General features: G+C 42.9%; 1 protein-coding gene across 3 annotated transcripts in view; it reads right to left on the bottom strand.

Moving 5' to 3' along the window:
• The window catches only part of SUMF1 (sulfatase modifying factor 1), a 76,965-nt gene that overhangs the window by 41,710 nt on the left and 14,879 nt on the right, over positions 1-20,376 (bottom strand). For all 3 annotated transcript variants that reach the window (XM_081903074.1, XM_081903075.1, XM_081903073.1), the window contains exons 4-6: positions 8,172-8,254; positions 4,856-4,978; positions 2,967-3,081 (exon numbers count right to left, since the gene is read on the bottom strand). In XM_081903074.1, coding sequence (XP_081759200.1) covers positions 2,967-3,081; positions 4,856-4,978; positions 8,172-8,254 — 321 coding nt within the window. The remainder of the gene's footprint in view (positions 1-2,966; positions 3,082-4,855; positions 4,979-8,171; positions 8,255-20,376) is intronic.

Here is a 20,376-nt window from a genome sequence, read left to right as displayed (position 1 = left end):
TATATATGACATTAGTCATTAATGGGCAGAGCTATCCAAACCCACCATCCGCTGGGCAAGGTGGGGTGACTGGGGAAAGCTGTCCCTCCAGCTAGCCCTACTGTGCTTTATTGGCATCTTATCAGTTGCACCAGTGGCACCAGTGGCACTCTGCTGGTGCAGAGCTCTCTCTTCAACTTGCCAAATGTGTGGGCAAGCGTCTCCTCTAGACCTGGGCGATTTTTCAATATATCGTTCAAAATCAGTTATGCAGTCCACAGCACGATAACGGTTTCACAAAATGTTATCTGGCAAACACCGCAATTTTGAGGGAAACTGTGCAGCTGGCCAGTGCTTCTTAGTGCTTCCTCTGCCTCCTGCAGCGAGCGACTCACAAGAGCAGGCATGGCAGCCGTCACTTTTTGATTCTGCAATGAGCCCCAGCTCAGCTCCTCTGCCTCTGCAAAAGCAGGTGATGATTATGAAAGGAGCTGGGAAAGCAGCAGCCAGCCAGCAGCAGAACTTATCCACCCTCACAATATACTTCTTTCGATTTTGAAGCAAGCCCTGGCTCAGCAGGCTAGTAGCCTGCGTGACAGGTCTGTAGGTATGGTTTACAAAGATGCTGGTCTGAGTCTTTGCCCCTTCCTTACCCCCGTGAAAAAAGAAACTGGGGTTGCTTTCTTCAGAGTCAAAACAAAAAACATTGCCCTGTTACTTAGCTCTTTTTCTTTACTCTGTCTCCCCTTCTGCCTGTGTTTGTGTGTGAGTGGATGTGCTAAGCGCCTCACCTCCCTGATGCCTTTCCTGCCCCTTCCCACCACTCCCGTGTAAAAGGACAAGAAACCAAGTTGCCCTGTTATTTAAGGCTCTGTATATTCCCGTCTCCCCTTCTGTCTGTGTGTGTACGAGAGCAAGAGAGAAGCCTTTCTCTCCCCTCCCTGAAGCCTTTTACGACCATCAGAGGCTTTGATGGAGCCCCGTGCAAAAGTAAGAACAAAAAACCAAGCTGCTGTGTAAGACATTGTTGGTTCGCCTTAAATAGCTTCCCTCATATGAAAAAGGAAGTTAACAAAAATATTATCTCATTGCTTGCTTGCCCTTCCTCCTTCCCTTTGATAAAAAGGGAGAGATTGGTGGGATGGGGGCTTTGGGGGGCCCTCTGTGGGTGGAATGGAGGAGGCAAGATTTAACACTTGCTGCCTTATGCTGAAATGGGAGATTGGAAGGTTGTTGTGAGGTGAGAATGATGGGGAGGGAGGGTGCTTATCTTTAAGCAGTGCAAGTAAATGTGTGTCTGCTCAGAAGCAAGCTCTACTGAATTCAATGGGGCTTACTCCCAGGAAAGTAGAAGTAAGTTTAGTTGAACTGAGTGGGGCTTACTCATACATAGAATTGCAGTTTGCCCTCTGAATGGGGAAGGAGACGCTAGTAAATTACTGATATTACTCTTAAATTGGTAGAAAATCATATGCATGTTAAAGTATTATTTTTACTAAATCTACTACTTCTGTAAATTTTAAATTTGCCCCTGAAACTGCGAAGAACATTAATATATTCTCCATAAATCTTTAATGGTTTAGTTGAAGCATACTATCGTTGAGTTAATTTTCATATTACTATATATATCAAATTTAGATTTTGTTGTTGTTATTCAATATTTTCCCAGATTATTTGTATTCACTATGACTCACCACTGTATTCTGGATTGTCCTGGACCTGAATATATATTTGGTCCAAGCCCCAAACCAAAATCCTGTCTGGATGCATTTTGGCTTGCCTGCTGATGAAAAGTGATGATTTCATCAGTGTGTGGTGATTTAGACCCATACCTTAGTAAGAGTTCCCAGGACATTACCATAGCTCCATCTTATTTCAGATACCTCTACATGGCTCCATCTTATTTCAGATACCGTGATATATCAGTATATAGTGGCTCCATCTTATTTCAGATACCGTGATATATCAGTATATAGTGATGTTTAGCTGGTGATATACAGTGGTACCTCGGGTTACAGATGCTTCAGGTTACAGACTCAGCTAACCCAGAAATAGTACCTCGGGTTAAGAACTTTGCTTCAGGATGAGAACAGAAATCACCTGCTTTCCTGCCAACTGCGTATCTAAAAACCAACATTTCCAGCTTGGGCCTTGGCAGAAAGTTAGCAGCAGAAAAGCAGAAAGGAAATATGCAAGGTCATGAACAAGGACACCATTCAGGTGTGGAATGATGTCTAGGCGTGGGTTTGGCAATGTAAGAGCAAAACAATTGAATTACAAAATCCTTGACATTTTTTCTTCCTAGGCGACAATAGGCATAAATCACCATCATGGATTGAAACAACTTGTTCTCATTGCATTTACAAGAACAATTGTTAAGTTGTCAATCGTCTACTTGCTGATCCTGACATTTGTGACCAGGGAATGATTTGTAGTAAGAAAAATGACACCCTGCATAGGGCAAGCAGACAGCCGGATGTTTCTCATCAACAACCGGTTAGTAACTTCATTTGCAATGTAATAGGAATGAGGCTTCAGTCATCAGTTCATAGAGCCAAGTAGCCTACATCTTGAATGCATGCCTTTTCTACACAAAAAGAAAGGAAAGGAAAGGAAAGGAAAGGAAAGGAAAGGAAAGGAAAGGAAAGGAAAGGAAAGGAAAGGAAAGGAAAGGAAGAGAGACTACCAACTTCCTGCTTCTCATCTTGTTCCGGTTTTGTCTCTTCCTGCATTCATACTAAGGATTAGTGTGGCATGTGGCCATTTTTTAAATGGAAAAGTCACCACAAAGTGACTTTTCCCCATTTTCAGGTGGAGTAGATGTCATGGGAAAGAATTTGTTGCCCAGCTTTTCAGCAGCAAAAGAGAGAAAAGGGCCAAATTGCACTCTATGCCTTTGCCTGAAATTGCTTTATGTTTCCCATGATCTCCCAAGTTCATACACCTTTGCACTGATGCTTCCAGTTTATTTCATCCACCACACTTACAGGTGCAGTTCCTTGGTATCCATCTTCCCCAGTGTTGCTTGTAGGGAATTCTCCCTGCCAGATATTAGCATAGTGCCGACCACTTGGGTGAAGCTTGTTTCCCCAGGGGAAAAGTCTGTTGGGAAAAACACAGGCAAGTGTTATTCAGGGCAACAGTAGGCTGCTTCTGGCTTGGAGATGAGAGAAGGTTCAAAAATGAGACAAAAGAGTGGCTATGAATTTCAATGATAGTTTTATAGCTCCCAATGAAGCACAGAGATAAGTGTTTTTAATCCATAAGAAGTAGGTCAAAAACATGTACCCAACATTTTCTATCTTTGTGACAGTTTTTGCAAGGCAACATTTTAACATATCAAAAAGCAACACTGTTGATCCTATTACCCAAAACATATCTCTGAAAAGGAACAAGAACTCGGAATCTGGAACTCTTATATAGTTGACATCCTGGGGGTCCAGATGAACAGGATATACAAAGCAGAATGTAAGTCATACGAACAGGAGATTAAGGCTGCGCTCTTGTTTACAAAAAGGGGACACTGTATTATCCTTCTGATTTAAACACAAAGTGGCTTTAAGAAACAGAAGCAATAATGGGACTAAGTTTGGAGATTTACACATCATGCCTTGTGGGTCACAATTTCCACCGTGCAACATAAACGGCAGAATTTAACCACTCCCTGGCATTAGGAAATGTTAAAGTGTGTATGAGGAAGTCCCTTCACAGTTTAAAGAAATACAGGAAGGGACTGGGCCTCGAATGACAATCCAATCCAATTCCTTCCTCTTCCCCCTTTTCACCGATCCCCATGTGCATTTATAATAATAATAAATAATAAAAAATTTTATTTATATCCCGCCCTCCCCAGCCGAAGCCGGGCTCAGGGCGGCTAACAACAAACAAAACTTATTAAAGTTCTGTTATGTTGATGCTTCTGCATATAGCTGTTTGCCATCAAATAGAAAAGGCCATTTCTAGTATGGCAGATACTTCTCCCCTTCCAGGTTTTCCAGCAGCTAGAAAAGTCCCTTCATCACAAGGTGATGGGTGGGGGGAGTCTTCGTTAGTTACAAGATTTGTAGGACTCATATTTAAACTTAAATAATTTAAGTTATTATGGGGCTGCATCTTGTCAATTTGCGGGACAATTTGCGGGACACAGGTGGCGCTGTGGGTTAAAGCCTCAGCGCCTAGGACTTGCTGATCGAAAGGTCGGCGGTTCGAATCCCTGCTGCGGGGTGCGCTCCCGCTGCTCTGTCCCAGCGCCTGCCAACCTAGCAGTTCGAAAGCACCTCCGGGTGCAAGTAGATAAATAGGGACCGCTTACCAGCGGGAAGGTAAACGGCGTTTCCGTGTGCAGCTCTGGCTCGCCAGAGCAGCGATGTCACACTGGCCATGTGACCCGGAAGTGTCTCCGGACAGCGCTGGCCCCTGGCCTCTTAAGTGAGATGGGCGCACAACCCCAGAGTCTGTCAAGACTGGCCCGTACGGGCAGGGGTACCTTTACCTTTACCTTTATCTTGTCAATTTAGAAGGTGAGACTAGCAAGACTTAAAGACCAAGGGGGATATATAGGATCAACTTAAGGAAGCATATACAGTGGTACCTCTGGTTACGTACTTAATTCGTTCTGGAGGTCCGTTCTTAACCTGAAACTGTTCTTAACCTGAAGCACCACTTTAGCTAATGGGGCTTCCTGCTGCTGCTGTGCCGCTGCGGCATGATTTCTGTTCTCATCCTGAAGCAAAGTTCTTAACCTGAGGTAATATTTCTGGGTTAGCGGAGTCTGTAACCTGAAGTGTATGTAACCCGAGGTACTACTGTATAGGAAAGGGCTTTTTTGTTGTTTTTGCTTCCACTTGCAAAAAGGAAAGGATCAAAAGTAAAGAACCTATTCTCAAGGCCCCCTCGACAGCTATATTCCCATTCAGCCTCTGTTGGTAGCCGTTTTCCTGCCCAACTGCAAAATGCCACAGCGTCATTCCAAGAAACATGAAGAACTGGATGATCCATCCTGAAAGACAAATAAAACAAAAAACAAAATGGTGTGATCAAGGGCATCAGAGGTGCTAACTAACCTCAGCACAGGTCCTACACAGTGAAACACTAAGAACGTCACACCAAACCATGGAACTGCTTGACACAAAAATGTACGAGCCCACCGAAGCATATTAAACAAATGTAACCTGCCTATTGCTAGTATTTCCCCTTATTAGGCTCAAGTGGGTAGAATGACAGAACACAACACGAACATACAAAGGTGACTGGAGGAAAAAAGAAAGTGAAGCAATGGCTCAGAAAAGCGTGGAAGGTGGAAATGGCAAGGGAAGTAACAAAACTGATTTTGGCGTATATATGAGCAAAACGGAGTCACTCAAATACAAAGGAGATCAGGTACCTAAAGATCAATATGGTGGCACTTTTTTGAAGTGTTATTCAGACCTTTCATTTTGTGTGCACAACATAATGTCTAAAACGATACGGCAAACAATACTCTAATGAGTTCTAAGCAATCTTTGTTGAATGCTCATCATTATCCAAAGTTGCTAAAAAAAAGAATAAAGAATGGGACATTGAAAAATTCATTTTGGGTTGAATATACCTAGCTTAATAAAACCATAGTTAATTAAGCCAGGAAATAGAAGTGCACGCTCCCCCTGTCATCCCTCACCTGACTTCCTTCATTTGTGCTCTCACGTTGGCCCAAATCTGGTTGATCTGCAGTTCTACATGATGTCCGAAATGGAGATTTGTGGCTTAATAATGTCCTGTTTAGTCCTGTTTAACAATGGTCAAATTGTGGTTTGAGATCCTGGTTTAGTAAACAGACATTAAACCACAGAGGGGGCAGAGGGAGTATGTGTGGCATTCTGACACCCACTTCTAGCTTAATACATTATGTTTTCTTCGAGAAGAAAAGCAGGAACATTACGTCCAATCCAAGCCGGAGAGTTGCACCACTAACTTGATTCACAGAGAGCAATGACGTGTGCACATGCCACAGGACCAGCCAACAGTAACCAAAAGTGCATTTAGCAATGCTCACCCATCTCTCCCCTCTGATTCTCCCCCACACACCTCCCTACATGTTGTGAGTTTTCACTCCTGCCATCCGGATAAGATAATGGTCTTGCAGAAACAGTTTGTCTGAATCTCCCTTAGCAAACAACACTCTCTACACGTCACAAATTCAGCAACTTCATTTTATTCACCTGTATTTGGCTTCTTCTTTTTCCAGGTTTTTATAAAACATACAAAGGAAAGTATCATAGAACGCTGCTCTATAATAAGAAAGTGTATTACACTGCCTTCTTATTATAGAATACTATTCTGGAATAGCATGCCTTTGGCCTGTCCTAGGTCAGAATGATAAACTTCCAGAATGCAGTAGGAAGAAAGGGAGCAGCTTTCTAGAACTGTTATTTAGCACTAATTTTGACCTCTTTTTTTTTTTAAATTAATTATCTCCTGGCAACTGGTGTAACTATTTTTGATGTCAGTTCATTCTCATTCTGTCCCATCGGAGAGCAAGTGACGGAATTGTCCTGAGGAGCAAGCATCAGATGATATTACAGTGGTTCTTGTCTTAAAGGATTTGAAGAATACGCCAAGTTTTGCCAGCCCTGAGGGGAGAATCTGATTAATGCATGCTAATGACAGACTCAAGGCCACTTCATTTGTTGTAGCATTCCGCAAAGCGATTCAGGTAAGAAAAATAAAGGGTGAGCATTGTGATGTTACACATAATAATCAGGGAAAGGGGTGCAGGAAGGAGGGAAGGCATAAATTTTGGGAATAAATGAAGTAGAACAAAGCTTTCCATGAATGTTTCAGGCCTTTTAGGTCATTTTCTGCTCTTCCATCCCATCCCTCCCATTTCCAGCTACCTTGGCTTTTTGTATTTTGACAATATAAATGAGATTCGCTACATACTTGATTCAACCTAATAAAATAGTCTAACAGAAAATGTACCTATGAGGCAGCTTAACAGCTCACATTAAAATTGACAAGCAAAAACTAATATAAAAATACATACAACTTCAGATAATAGAACCAGACCATTCAAAGTAGCAAATATGAAGAACCCAAACAGCTTTTAACATATTCTACAAACAGCCCAAAAAAATCTCAAATATGTGTTCTTGGTGCTGGGGATTTGGAGTGGCCTTTTTATTTTATTTTATTTTATTGATTGAATGAATTTATATACCGCCCTATACCCGCAGGTCTCATGGCGGTTCACAGAATAAATTCAGAATATAATAGTTTCTCTTAGGGTTTGTTTTTAAATGTCCTGTTTTTATCTGAAGTCGTGTGCATTTTTAAGTATTTTTTGCAGCCTTTCCCAGTTTGGCATTCTCCAGATGTTTTTGACTACAAATCCCATCAACCCCAACCATCACACACCAGGGCTTATGGGAATTGTGGTCCAAAAGGTCTGGAAAGCCCAAGGCTGAGGAAGGCTGGTCTGCTGTTTTCATAGCACACCAGAATACTTCACTATATTACAGTGCTCCCTGATACAACATGGTAGCTTTACTGGGGGGAAATGAAAAGAAACCCTGCATGCCCTCCTCAAATACTCTGTAAAGAACATGAGAAGGTTATAAACAGAAAATAGGTTCACAGATCCTACGGTACTCATAATTCCTTGCCTTGTGCATCTACAAAGAAATGCATATAAATAGGTTAATGCTGTTCACTAGCCATGGTGCCATTTTTCAAAGAAGGTCTTAATAGCATACAATGAAATGTTTTGTTTATGTTTATTTATTTATTTATTTTTAGCAAAGAAACGCTTCTACCAATGTTCAAGGGAGGAAAATGGAAGAAAAACATGGAAACGTGAAAGGAAAGAGGCAGGTCAAAGAGCAGGAAGCCAAATACCCTAGGAATCTCATTACTCACAGGAAGAAAATGATGTACTTAAAGGCTCTTTCTCACTAAGTGTTCAGTATCTGGGCACAGATGCCGATGAGCAAGGTATATGCACCCTACATCAATTATGGGTACAAATGGCTTTCAAAAACTGCTGCTCTTCCTTTTAAAGGACAGAGCAAAGCCCTCTACCTCTCTTTAAAAAGCTGCATTAGAAATAATGTGGCTTTCATAACTGCTGAAATGTACATACATCCTTAATTCAAAATATCCAGTGAGAAGCAGCCTTAAATACCACAGCTGAAACCCATTATCTATCTGAGGCTCACCTGTTTGAGATATTAGAATCAGGACCCTCAGGGTGCTTCCAGTTAGCTCCTTTAACAGGCAGCCACCAAGGAGCAACAGCCACCTAAAACGAAACAGGCAAAGAAAGTGTTGGCAGCCTATCAGAGGTCATTCAATAAGGAAGTTATCATTGGCAGTAAAAAGAGGGGTAGGAAAGGACTGGTGCACATTTTTAACTTAGTGGCAGTTAATGGTCCATTTCAGATAAGTGTACATGAAACAGCTTTCGAACAAGCACCTTGTCTGTATGCACAATTACTTTATGGAAGCTGTGATTTGTCCAGGAAGTCTCTAATTAACCATAGTTTCCTGTTTCGTCCAAACAAGGAAACTATGGTTACTAGCTTTGCAACAAGCCAGGATCATAAAACCGTACTTTGATGTTAGACTATTGTGTGGCCTCGTATAAAACAGCTTCCTATGTTCCATTATCCTATTCCGTTGATCACCTTTGGGTTTCTTTTCCGCCTTCCTCTGTCTGAAATGCTACACCACGAACGTTTTCTCCCATTTGGAACGCTTCCAGCAGCAGTCCCAAGAACATGGCTGAGTATACGTCATCCAACCTAATTCCAGTTGCAAGGGCTCAGAATATCCATAAAGCCCTGCCTAGTGATTTCTTACTAACCTTCCCCACCCCCAACATGTGTGTAAACATCACAACAACGTCCCAGTTTAAAGTTTTAGGTATTCCACCATTGTAAAAGCTTCAGGTTTTTCAGTCATCAACAAGGATTAGAGCTTTAATCTCTATTGCTTTCGCCCCGTATTATGTTTCTAAAACTGAGAAGAAAGCAGAAACAGGGGGAGGGAGCATGTTAACTCCCTGGCTGCTGGGCTTCTTGTTGCCCAGAGCCTGTTGTTTCCCAACCCGTGCTACTCAAGATCTTGTTTTTCCTTAAATAAAATTTGAAAAGTGCAGGTGCACAAATGGCAGGGGGTGATGGGAGTTGTTTTCCAACAACACCTGGAAAATTCCACATTGGCTATCCATGCTTTTTTACATGTGGGGATGCTGTGATGAGATCCAATTCATACTCTGCACTGCAATAAAGAGAAAATGACAGTCACCCATTGCAGGTAAGCCAAGTTCCAACGTGAGGTACGTCCACAATTCACAGGACAGTGCCTCTGCCGAAACAATGTCGCAACCTCAGAATGAAAGCTTCCAAGTGCCTATTAAGTCAATTATTTTCCAGCATCCTCTAAGTATGCTTCAAGCTGCTCTGTTCAAAATAGAGTGAGCTGCCTAAATCTTACATCCTTCCCAAAAAATTCTCAGAATGCTGTAAAGCTTCTAATTGTTATAAATCTAATTAGCCTTTGTACTAATGAGGTAAGAGATATAAAAGCCCCAGATCATTTAATACCACAATCCTTCTCTTGCAACCAAGGGGATTAATTGCTTTCCTAATACCTTGCATTCTCATGCTTCGGATCAAAGGAAATGTGTTCTACAACAGAAGCAGCAATACGTCGGAAAGGGAAAGGGTTCGGGCAGAAACACAGATGTAGGGAGTATTGACTAGAGAGAAAAACATGGACTTCACTGTGTTCGACTCTCTGTAGAAGAGCTCTATAGATCAACAGACGCAATCCTCTGCTCCAAAGATAATGTATTCTGCACCTAAACACTTTCTGCCTTTGGTACTTTTAGAGTAGTTTTGGATGTTGCCCTTTCTGTATTTGCCCTAATCATTCAGTCACAAAATAACAATTGCAATCTGGTTAATAAGCAGATAGATTTTTGTTTATTTTCCTGCAGCAATAACAAAAATCTTGGCCCTGTAGGTTTATATGATGATGTCTTGTAGGGTCAGGAATGATGTCATTTAAGGCAGGGGTGGGAAGCTGTGGCCCTTCAGGTGTTGTCAGACTCCAGCTCCTAACATCCATGAGCACTGGCTATTCTAGAAAGGGCTGATGGGAGTTGGAATCTGAGAACATCTGAAGGGCCCCAGATTTCCCACCCTGGCCTTATATAAACTTAAGAGCATTGGGCTGTGTAGTCTAGTGCTGACTAACAATGGCTCTAAAGCAGGGGTAGTTAACGCATGTCTCACAGGCTATATCTGTCCCCCCCAACCCCCAAACTTTGTGCCTGGTCCCCTCAATGTCAAATAAATAAATAAATAAATAAATAAATAAATAAAAATATAGCAGCCTTTCTCAACCATGGGCCCCCAGGTGCTGGACTACAACTCCCATCATCCCTGACTCTGGTCCTGCTAGCTAGGGATGATGGAAGTTGTAGTCCAACATCTGGGGATTGAGAAAGGCTGATACATGTGATACTGTGAGGCCAAACCAGGTTTTGTGGCCTTCAAGTCTCCCACCATGTGCCATTATGTTTTTAATTTTTTAAGAAAACTTACTGCTTCTGCAGGTCCCCTACTGGGATTCTATGACCCAAAAAAATTTTTGTGACACTCCCAAACCCTTCAAAATTTGTCATTTAAAAAAATGGGAAGAAAACATCTGTTTAATAATGAATACATGATAAAAACATTTAATAATGAATGAATGATAAAGACATTATTTAAAATAATTGGAAACCTCTGGAAGACAGCATTCAGAACTGCAGCTTTTGCCACTCCCATAATTACACTTTGGCTACACCCACTTTTGATATGCAGCCTCTGGAGAACCACACCTGCCCTGAAGATCTCTCATACCCCAAGTGAGAATCAGACCACCAAGCTGGGCTCTTTCTCAAGATTTAGCAGTGAAACAACCTTCCCAGGAAAAGCCGACATCAATGTGCAGTTACAACAGAGCCTTCCAACAGACCCACTCTGACCCAAGTGGAGCCTGCATTTATAATCGACCTGTTTTAACAACAGTGGGAGCATCAGACAGCAACATGGTGATAGCACAGTGGCAGAAGTGGCGTATCAATTTTGAAAGAAGTAGATGGAAGGCTACAAAAGAAGCTGGGAAACACAAAGAACAAGGTCCCAGAATTGTGGGGGGGGGGGAAGACATACGATGGGAGTCACTTGTGGGATTCTGTGATAGGGAAACTGGAGCACAGATGGTGCTTTGAAGATGCTATGGGGTTGCAGTAAGTTTTAACATGTGCTTTGGATTCTCCACTTGGGTTCAGAGTACCAAGTTTGAAAGGAAAGTAAGGGTAGATACTGAAGTATAGAGGAGGCTTCCGGTCTACCTCAGGGTCATGCTTTCTGATTTAGTGGTCTTCTCTCTTTACCCCAGATTTTCAGAGACTAGGTGTGACTACTGAGTGGTGAGACAAAGGAACTTATCCATTGCATTCTCTTACTCCTTCATGTAGACCCCACAGCTGAAACTTGGCACTGAAACAGGTCCTGCTACTTTGCCCTGGCTCAAATTAAACCCTGCCTCTGTTCGGGTCTTGGCATATTATTGTGACCGAGTCCTGATCCATTAACAAACACAGGCTCAAGATCTCGGAGGGAAATGCTTGCATAATTGCAAATGCAGAGATATGGTGTGATGTATTTCACAGGCAGAAACCTCCAATCAATCGTTTTGCATTCTTGTGCGTGTGATCAGCTTACAAAACCCACATCACCATGACCATAGATTAGCTCCATCACTGCGCTCGCAAAGAAATCTGTGTTCTGTCGACAAGGCATTATTAGCCTTGCCAAGTCATCAGGTCGCAGCCAAGCTTCCTTTAAAATGTTGAAACATAGCAATCTCACTTTTCCGTAAAGGCAGTTTATTTTCTGAAGTTACATAATGCCTAAAGCTGGCAGCTGCATACCAAATACTTGAATTCAAAGCCAAATACAATACACACTTGGGGTAGAGGGAATTGTGGAGTGGGGCAGGGGAGGGAGAAAAGTCACAATTTGTTTCCTCAGTGTCTACCCCCACCCCCAAATCTCATTTAGGGTTTGAAACTTCTTCCGGGAAAAAGAAGTGTGCCCAAATAGGAATGATGGGTAAACAGTGGCGTGTTTGTATGATTACATATCCATTTATTTACTTCCCACCCTTTGTCATAGTGTCCCAACACGGGCTACAACAATAAAATGCAATATTAAACTCAGTTTAAAACAACTTACAATAACATCTGTCATGGATGCTATAACTGAGATTCCTAGGGATGCAGGTGGTGCTGTGGTCTAAAACCACTGAGCCTCTTGGGCTTGCTGATCAGAAAGTCGGCAGTTCGAATCCATGTGGTGGTAGTGAGCTCCGGTTGTCTGTACCAGCTCCTGCCAACCTAGCAGTCTGAAAGCACACCAGTGCAAGTAGATAAATAGGTACCACTGTGGCAGGTAGGTAAATGGTGTTTCAGTGTGCTCTGGTTTCCGCCACAGTGTCCCGTTGCATCAGAAGCAGTTCAGTCATGCTGGCCACATGACCCAGAAAGCTGTCTGTGGACAAATGCCGACTCCCTTGGCCTGAAAAGTGAGACAAGCGCTGCACCCCATAGCCGCCTTTGACTGGACTTAACCGTCCAGGGGTCCTTTACCTTAACTGAGATTCCTGTATTGTAGGAGATTGGACTTGATGACCCCCAGGATTCCTTCCAACTCTACTCTTCTATGATTCTTCTATGAAATAGAGGCTTATTCCCTAAACACCTAAGCCAGGGGTAGCCAATGTGGCACCCTCCAAATGTTATGCCCAGCCAATCCCCATCATTCCTGCCCATTGGGCAAGCTGGCTGTGGCTGACAGAAGTGTGCGTATATCGAGCTTATAACAAAGCACACTTTAATCTGCACTCAAACAAGCCAGGCTATGTCTCAGAACAAGATCTTTAATTCTTTTGTGGGCCAGGTTCCACACAGCCTTTGCTTACTGTGAAAGGTCTCAAAACCTCTTTCCTCTCAATGAAACATTTGTGATGATGGAATGTACTAATGGAGAGACTGTTGCTTGTGCAACTGAATACTTAATCTGATAAAAAAAGCTCCATCATCCTGTATGAGGAGAGTTCCTGCTCTTTCAGTTAGAATCAGGACTGCAGCTTGCTCCCAACAGCTGCAAGAATGAGAAGCCCACAGGTTGGAGCCTACAGCTGAGGAGACCGCACCTAAAAGCTTAATGAAGGAGTCATGTTGCTCTAGCAACTGAGCTATTGGCCTCGGTGCTGAGGCCACCAAAGTATGGACCTTTTCATGTGCAAATCCATACATCTTTGGTGTAAAGGTGTGCATGCAACAAAACATGTCTACAAGCACCAGTCTCCTACAGAGATGCTAGTCATGGAGGCAGGTTTGCTGCCAATGCAATGGTGGCCGGAGAGGGAGTGACTCCTTTTACGCTCTCTGTTGTCCGCCTACAAAATAAGTATGGTAGTAGCCAAAGTTCTTGGGAAAACATGGGGCAAAAAACCCTGCAAGAACATTCCATAGCGCTTTGCTAACTTAAAAAATGTCATATAAATCATCGATAGTAAATCTATTTTTTCCCTACAGGTCTTGGGATACTTGCCACAGCTGCATGTTCAAGCTTTACTCTGCCAGAGGTAGGGCTTATAAATTACAAAAAACAAAACAAAACGTTTTGGTCACTTTATTGTACCATTGCTAACCTGTTTACTTTGATAATTTCGATTCTTACTAATGCAAAACTGTCATGTTGCTGCATTAAAAGAATTATGGAACATCGCTGGGGTACATTTGTTTTGAAGCTGTTTACAGACTGGTTATTTACAAAATCATGAAAATACTTCCAATTCCCTTAGGTTGGCAAGACTGCGTGTTCTAAAACTGGAAATGGTTCCAGATTTGAAGAGGAAAATGTCCATTTAAAGAGACATCGTTGCTTTGTTTACCACCCTTTAACTCACAATAGCACCCATGTAATACATAGCAGCTAATGTTTGGAAATCCAAGGGAAGTGCATTTAAGGATTGAGCATTCTTCTCCCTCCCACCCAAAACTGCCATCTTATGCATCAGGAATTAGGCATGCACACACACACACACACACACACACACACACACACACACACACTCATGCACCCCCTTGCAGAAGTGACTGTCTAAACTGCGGTATCTCTCAAGAATGGATATCAAACCTTTTTAGTTTATCAAAGAAACGTAGGCTTTCTCAGTTCATGCATTTGTTCTGATTCAATATAAGATTCATACATGTTGGTAAATGCATGAGCCTGAAGCACACCCAGGGTAGAGTGCGGAGATAATAGCCAAACAGCTTCTTAAGTCTTTTCACTTTGACATCAAAACCAAAGACAATTTACAGAAAATAAAGCCAATAAAATGAGGTCCGATACTCTAATGCTGGACGTGCCTAACAGTAGAAAACAATCCATTAAAATGCCACTTTTTAATAAAAGAAAACGAATGTGGACATTCTGTTTGTCCTGTTTGTTAGGAAACTTTAGTGCCTTAACTTTAGTTATTTCCCAAAAGCTCAATTAACTAAATTGAAGTGAATTCTATTCTCTCACGAAATTTATGGTATTGAATGTTACCTATCAGAAGTAGCACAATCGACAAAAAGAAGAATGAAAGCTGGACTTTTGATTAATGTGACATGTTTTGGCAAATTTTGTGTATTTAAAAAAAAACCACTCACAAGGGATCCAAACTTAGATTTTGCAGTTGAAGCAAACCAGAAGTGACCCTGGAAATTATATGACTCAGTTTTTGGTTGCTGATATCAATGGACACAGAAACAGTGCATGGAGAAGACAGTGAAACCACATGTTTGCTTGTGGGCTTCCTAAAGGCATCTGGTTGGCTGCTGCAGGAAACAAGAAGAGAGGCTTAAAAAGGCTTTTGGTCTGATCCAGCAGGGCTTGTCTTATGGCTAATTATATCAAATCAACCTCTTTCATACAAAGAGGTGTCTTCTTCCCAAGCTGCAGAGCTAGCCGCTGCTGCTAAGAAAACCACTCCCTAGATCCAGTGGTTGAGAGGGCCTTCCCCCCTGCTCCATTTGAAGTTTATCATTAACCACACACTTGGAGCAAACCAAGAATTGTGTCCCACCCCCCGAATTACTATTTACAGCACCCTTAATGAACTATGGTTCCCAAAATTGTTTTGCTGGAGGGTGGGGGGGGGGGAGTCATGAGCTTTAAAAGTGCGCTGAATAGGCTTTAAATATATTCTGCGTTATCTGCTTACAGTTTCATTATCTTCAAATTCAAGAGCAGCAGCGTTGGTTCTGAATTAGTGCAGGCTGCTGTGGAGCGACTGAAGATGAGCAAACCAAAGCTGGATAAAACAGAGGCTATAATGGTTGGGAGCCCCACAATCTAGGTGGAAAGACTGCCTGGTTCTGGTATCTTCCCGAAATAGTGAGTCCATAGGCCAGACGATAGCTCTAGGCGAGGGATGGGGAACCTCAGGCCCAGGGCTCAAATATAGCCCTCCAGGCTCTTGGGACTCCCCAGCCACACCTCTCACTGGCCCTCTGTTGGAGCCTCCTTGAGCCTGGATTGAATGCACCCATGAACTCTGACAATGCCTCTTGCTCTGGGGGATAGAGAAGGCTGCATGAGTGTGGGTAGAAACTAGCCTACTACGGAAAAGGTAACATTCACATGTATTGCTCTGCCTGTTTTTGCCTCTGGCTCTACCCACAACCAGCATTTGGCCCTAGATGGGTTGCCCAGATGGGTTTGTGAGTTGAAAAATATTTCCCACCCTCGCTGCATGTGTCAGAAATCCATCTTGTCAGAACACACCACTGTTCGCCTCCTCATTAACTGGAAGATGAGACACTGCAGTGTAACCTTAGGGTAGCACCCTTAAGGACAATGCCCAAACTGTACATGTTGTACAATGCAGCTGTCAGCCTCCTAGTAGGAGCAGGGAAGAGAAAGGATAGAAGACCAGAATTCTCTCAGACGAAGGAACATCCCAAGATGTTTACCCATGAAAGGTGGTGGGGTGCCCAGCTTTCAAAGAAAAAAAGAATGGGAAAGGAATCTAAATTGATAGGAAAATTACTGGGGAGGGAGACAGGTAGCTTTGCTGGTGTTGTGTGTTCAGCATTAAGCTTCTTTAGTACAGTGGGAAAGCATTCATCCTTCTGGGCAATAATATGGTTTTTTTAAAATGTACTAAAAATGGTGTGGGCATGGGGAGAAACTGTTGCCATGAGCACTACCCAGCTGGCTTTAGCATCACTGACTCAGGGCAACCTCCAGTCATGTCTGCCCGCTTGTCCTCTAACACTACGGAGAAAATTTGGGAAGAATGCTGGGAGGGCCAGGGAGAGGAAGGTAGAAGCTCCTTTGGTCAGCAGATACCATTTTTATACCATATTTGATCTCATCCTCAGGCTGCCACCCTTTGCTCCTGAAGAGTGTGTCTTCATTTCCTGTGAAGTGACAAATATAGCATTTTCTCTACTCAGGAACAGGCTCTGCAACAGGCAATACAATTATCCAAGTCTCATCTGTAGGATGACACCTCAATAAGTACCTGCCTGTCCTTTTCACTGCCAACCTCAATTCTGTCTCTGACCCCAAAGTAAATGGGATCAGCTTGCACATTATCATCATCCCACATACCCGACAAAGCTTCCCTGTCACTCTGTGGGCAACAACCGATGTGGCAGCTATTTTATTTTCAGTTTTCCTCTTCCAGAAGCCAGAACGGAGACAGCCTGCACAATTCCCATTGTTCAACCCCACCTCTGTCAACTAAGGCAACAACAAGTCTTCTTAGGATTTCAGGCCCGACTTATTTTTCTAACCACGCAAAGTAAACAAGACAATCAGCCCACCTGTCTCACTGCACATTCCCTGTCCACTTCAGCGTATTTGACAGCCCCGATCAGAAAGATATGAGCTTAAATACAGGTACATGTGCTCTTCCAAACAGACTGTCCACAAGGCGAGACACCTTTGGTGCTCACCTGATCCACATTTCTCTCCAGCTAAGCTTCTCTGCTTCCCAAGCACATCAGACCCTGTACTGAATTGACCTACTTCTGTTCAACGTTCTGCCTCCATAGCAACAGAATTGCGTTAAATTTGAAAACAGCAGCCACCGACCATACAGAGATACCACAACGCAAATAATACCAAGAGGGAAGAGTTGCTCAAGACAAAAAGAAAAGAGGGCCTCCTCAGGTTGCGCTAACCTATGCGGATGAGGTATTTCCAAGAGATTTTATAGAACATTGTTCATCAAAAAAAAGAGGTAAAGACGAAAAAGTTACAGTCACACAAACCAATACACACATGCTCCCCAGACCTCTAGTTCAAATACAGCAATGGAGAAACCAGACACATAGTACCCCATGCCCCGTTATTGGTTGATATGCAACTAGTTCATCTTCCCAGTGGTAGGTCTTCTTCTGCGCAACAGGACTTCCCATGCAAAGGCATACAATGACACCATATAATGGGTTGATGCTGAGTTGGTTTGGAAGTACTGTAGGACAAGCAGCATTTTAAAAAAAGGCCATGCAAAAGCCATCATGGAGAAGTGTATACAAAAACCCAGCATGTAGGGAAGTAGCAGCCCAGGGGATATGGCAGGCAGGTTTCTAGGCTAGAGTAAAGATCAGAAGATCTAAGGGGGCCACATTTTATAAAGTTTTGATAAACTGCTGTCGTAACCAGCTACTTAGAAGAATAAAAACAAACATGTCAAACTACCCTCCTTTTGATCTTTATTGGTCTGTATTCTTGTGCTCTGCAATTTTTCCACTGATTATCCAGTGCCAAACGAATTAATCCTGCCTGCTTTTTGGATCCAACTTTGCATCCTTGGACTGGGAACCTGATGCAAAGTTGACTTGCCTTTCCTAACACCTGTGCAAATCAATAGTTTTAGGTATGACCCTTGTTAGTTCCTTAGATGGCGTCAATGACTGTGATCAAAAAGCCTGAATGTCAATTGTATGAATTCCTCAGCCCTGGCCTTGCCAGCACCATCCAATTTATACCCAAGGGTGGGGGGGTGCACGCGCAGTATTCAATTACATACAACTGAGTGCTCGAAGTTTAGAAAATTAGAAACAAAACTACATTGTATTTAATGCTTTAAATGTAAGGATATTTAAAAAGAAAAAGACAACAAGCAGCAAATATTCCTCCAGATGTTGCTTTTGTATTCTCCATTCCAGCCTACATACTTGAAAAGGGAAACACTTGGGGGTGAACTGTTAAATAACAGGTTAAGAATGCCAAACCACAAGAAAAGCAAGTCCCTGCATCACTAGGCTGCTGGCCAAAGTCATCAGAATAATATCATTTTTCCATGCCTACCCAGATGATGTTCTGCATGCCAGGATGTCCTAATAATACATATTGAAAAACAAGGCAAAGGACAGTCCTCTAAAAGTTACTCTAACCAAATAGGGGAAATGGCTGGAAAGAAGCAACAGCGTTTTAACACTTTGGGCCATGAGCCAGTTCCAACTCACTTCCAATTGCAAGCATCAGGGACAATGCTTGTTGAGTTAGGCCAAGGACCGTGACATACAGAATAGCTGCTTTAAAAGAAAAAAAAGGGCATTCTGCCGTTTGACTCAGGGTAGTACAGTAAAATGTGGAGGCACAGATTAGCAAACAGAATATAAAAATGGTTGTTTCCTGAATAGCTCTCTAAGGGAGAGATGGACAATCTCCCAATGTTTATTGCAAGGCTTGGTGCTGGTATTTCACATGTGTTTGTTTTTTAAGGCATGCAAACAAATGCTGGGGGGGGGGGCGTTAATTACAGCATTTCTACTTCCCTGCCAAAATTGACAGTTCCTTGAGGGGGAAAACAATATGGCAGGGCAAATATTTTTAGAGAGACATGCATTCCCTGCCTGCCTTTGAGGGGATCATTTTGTTGTCAAAAGGCAAATGTCACTATCACCCCTGCCCAGCCAGTACAAAACAGCAGGCCTTGAAGTGCTGGCCTTTGTAGTAAGAATCAGTTTTGGGTTCAACAGGCCATGCCATTTTGAAAAATTAAAATGGTGCTCTAGATACAAATCCATAACCTTGAGTCTATGCAGCCCTCCCCTATTATGTGCCTGTGTGATGCTGAGAGTCAGGCGTAGGGACCCTTTGACCTGCCAGAGGTTGCTGAACTACAACTCCCATCAGCCTCAGCAAGCATGACCAATGGCCAGGGGTGATGGGAAATAACTGAGCTTGAACTCCCAACAGATTTAAGCTCCAGAGCCCCATTTGGAAGCAGTGACGCCTCTTCAGGCTTCTGAAAACCAGAGCTTGACACTTAAAACTAAGCATTCCTGGAACACACACACTTCCCAGCTTTACCATATGTCTGTCAGACTTGCCCAATTCCCCTCCATCCCACGAACAGGAGCAGAGTCTGGCAATCCCAGAATCCTTTGCCATTCAGCATTTATCAGAATCCTTCATCTTCAAAGGATGCAAAAAAAAAAAACCCAACAAAAAACCATGGAGGCTGCTGAACAAGATCCTTCTAGCTGAAATTAAAATAGGCCATCTATCTTGCCCCACAAGCAGCAAGCACATCACCTCAAGGTTCGTCAACAACAGAAGAAGGGCCCATTTCCCCAAAGAGTTGAGGGAGGTGAGGGAGTTTTGTTTTGCCACACGTATCGGGTCAGAGTCAACACTCCGTTGGTTTCTTAAACTGTGGCTTAACAGATTTGTTAAGTTTCCTCTCTCCCCTTTTTTTCACAGCTTCCACTTTCTTCAGCGACAAAGAATAAACCCGGCGAGGTCTAATTGCACCTAGAAACTCTGCACACAATGTGCTCCAGTGTGTGCTATTATTTATCCAATGCATAATATTTTCCTTTGAGAGCACAGTGGGAGCATGGTAAGATGAATCACTTCTGCGAAAGCTAAACTGATTAAGGTACAAAAACACTAAGTCACCTGGCGCTCTCCCCGAACAGCCAGCCAAAATGCAACTGAAAGCCCACAAGAGGCCCCCTACATGTGTTTAAGGGAAAATTAATGTGTTCTTGCCCCTCTCGGCAAACTGTATTTCTCAGGTGAAAAGCAGAAGCAAAACAGAGGGAAAACACTGTATAGCCCTGCAAGGCACTTATCCTGACTCTGAACAGCTTACCTGCTCTGTAAGCCTTCAAGTCACCTAGAAAGGTTTTGTTTTTGTAATACAGGTATAATCACCACCACCTTGAATTTTAGGGTTTTATTCATAGAAATGTAGAGCTGGAAGGAACCCCAAGGGCCATCTAGTCCAACCCCCTGCAATGCCGGAATCACAGCTAAAGAATGACAGGTGGATGGCCATCCAACC

This window comes from Podarcis melisellensis (genome assembly GCF_964234715.1).
Source record: "Podarcis melisellensis genome assembly, chromosome: 2".
Taxonomy (NCBI): domain Eukaryota; kingdom Metazoa; phylum Chordata; class Lepidosauria; order Squamata; family Lacertidae; genus Podarcis; species Podarcis melisellensis.
This window is presented reverse-complemented; position numbering and strand designations above follow the sequence as displayed.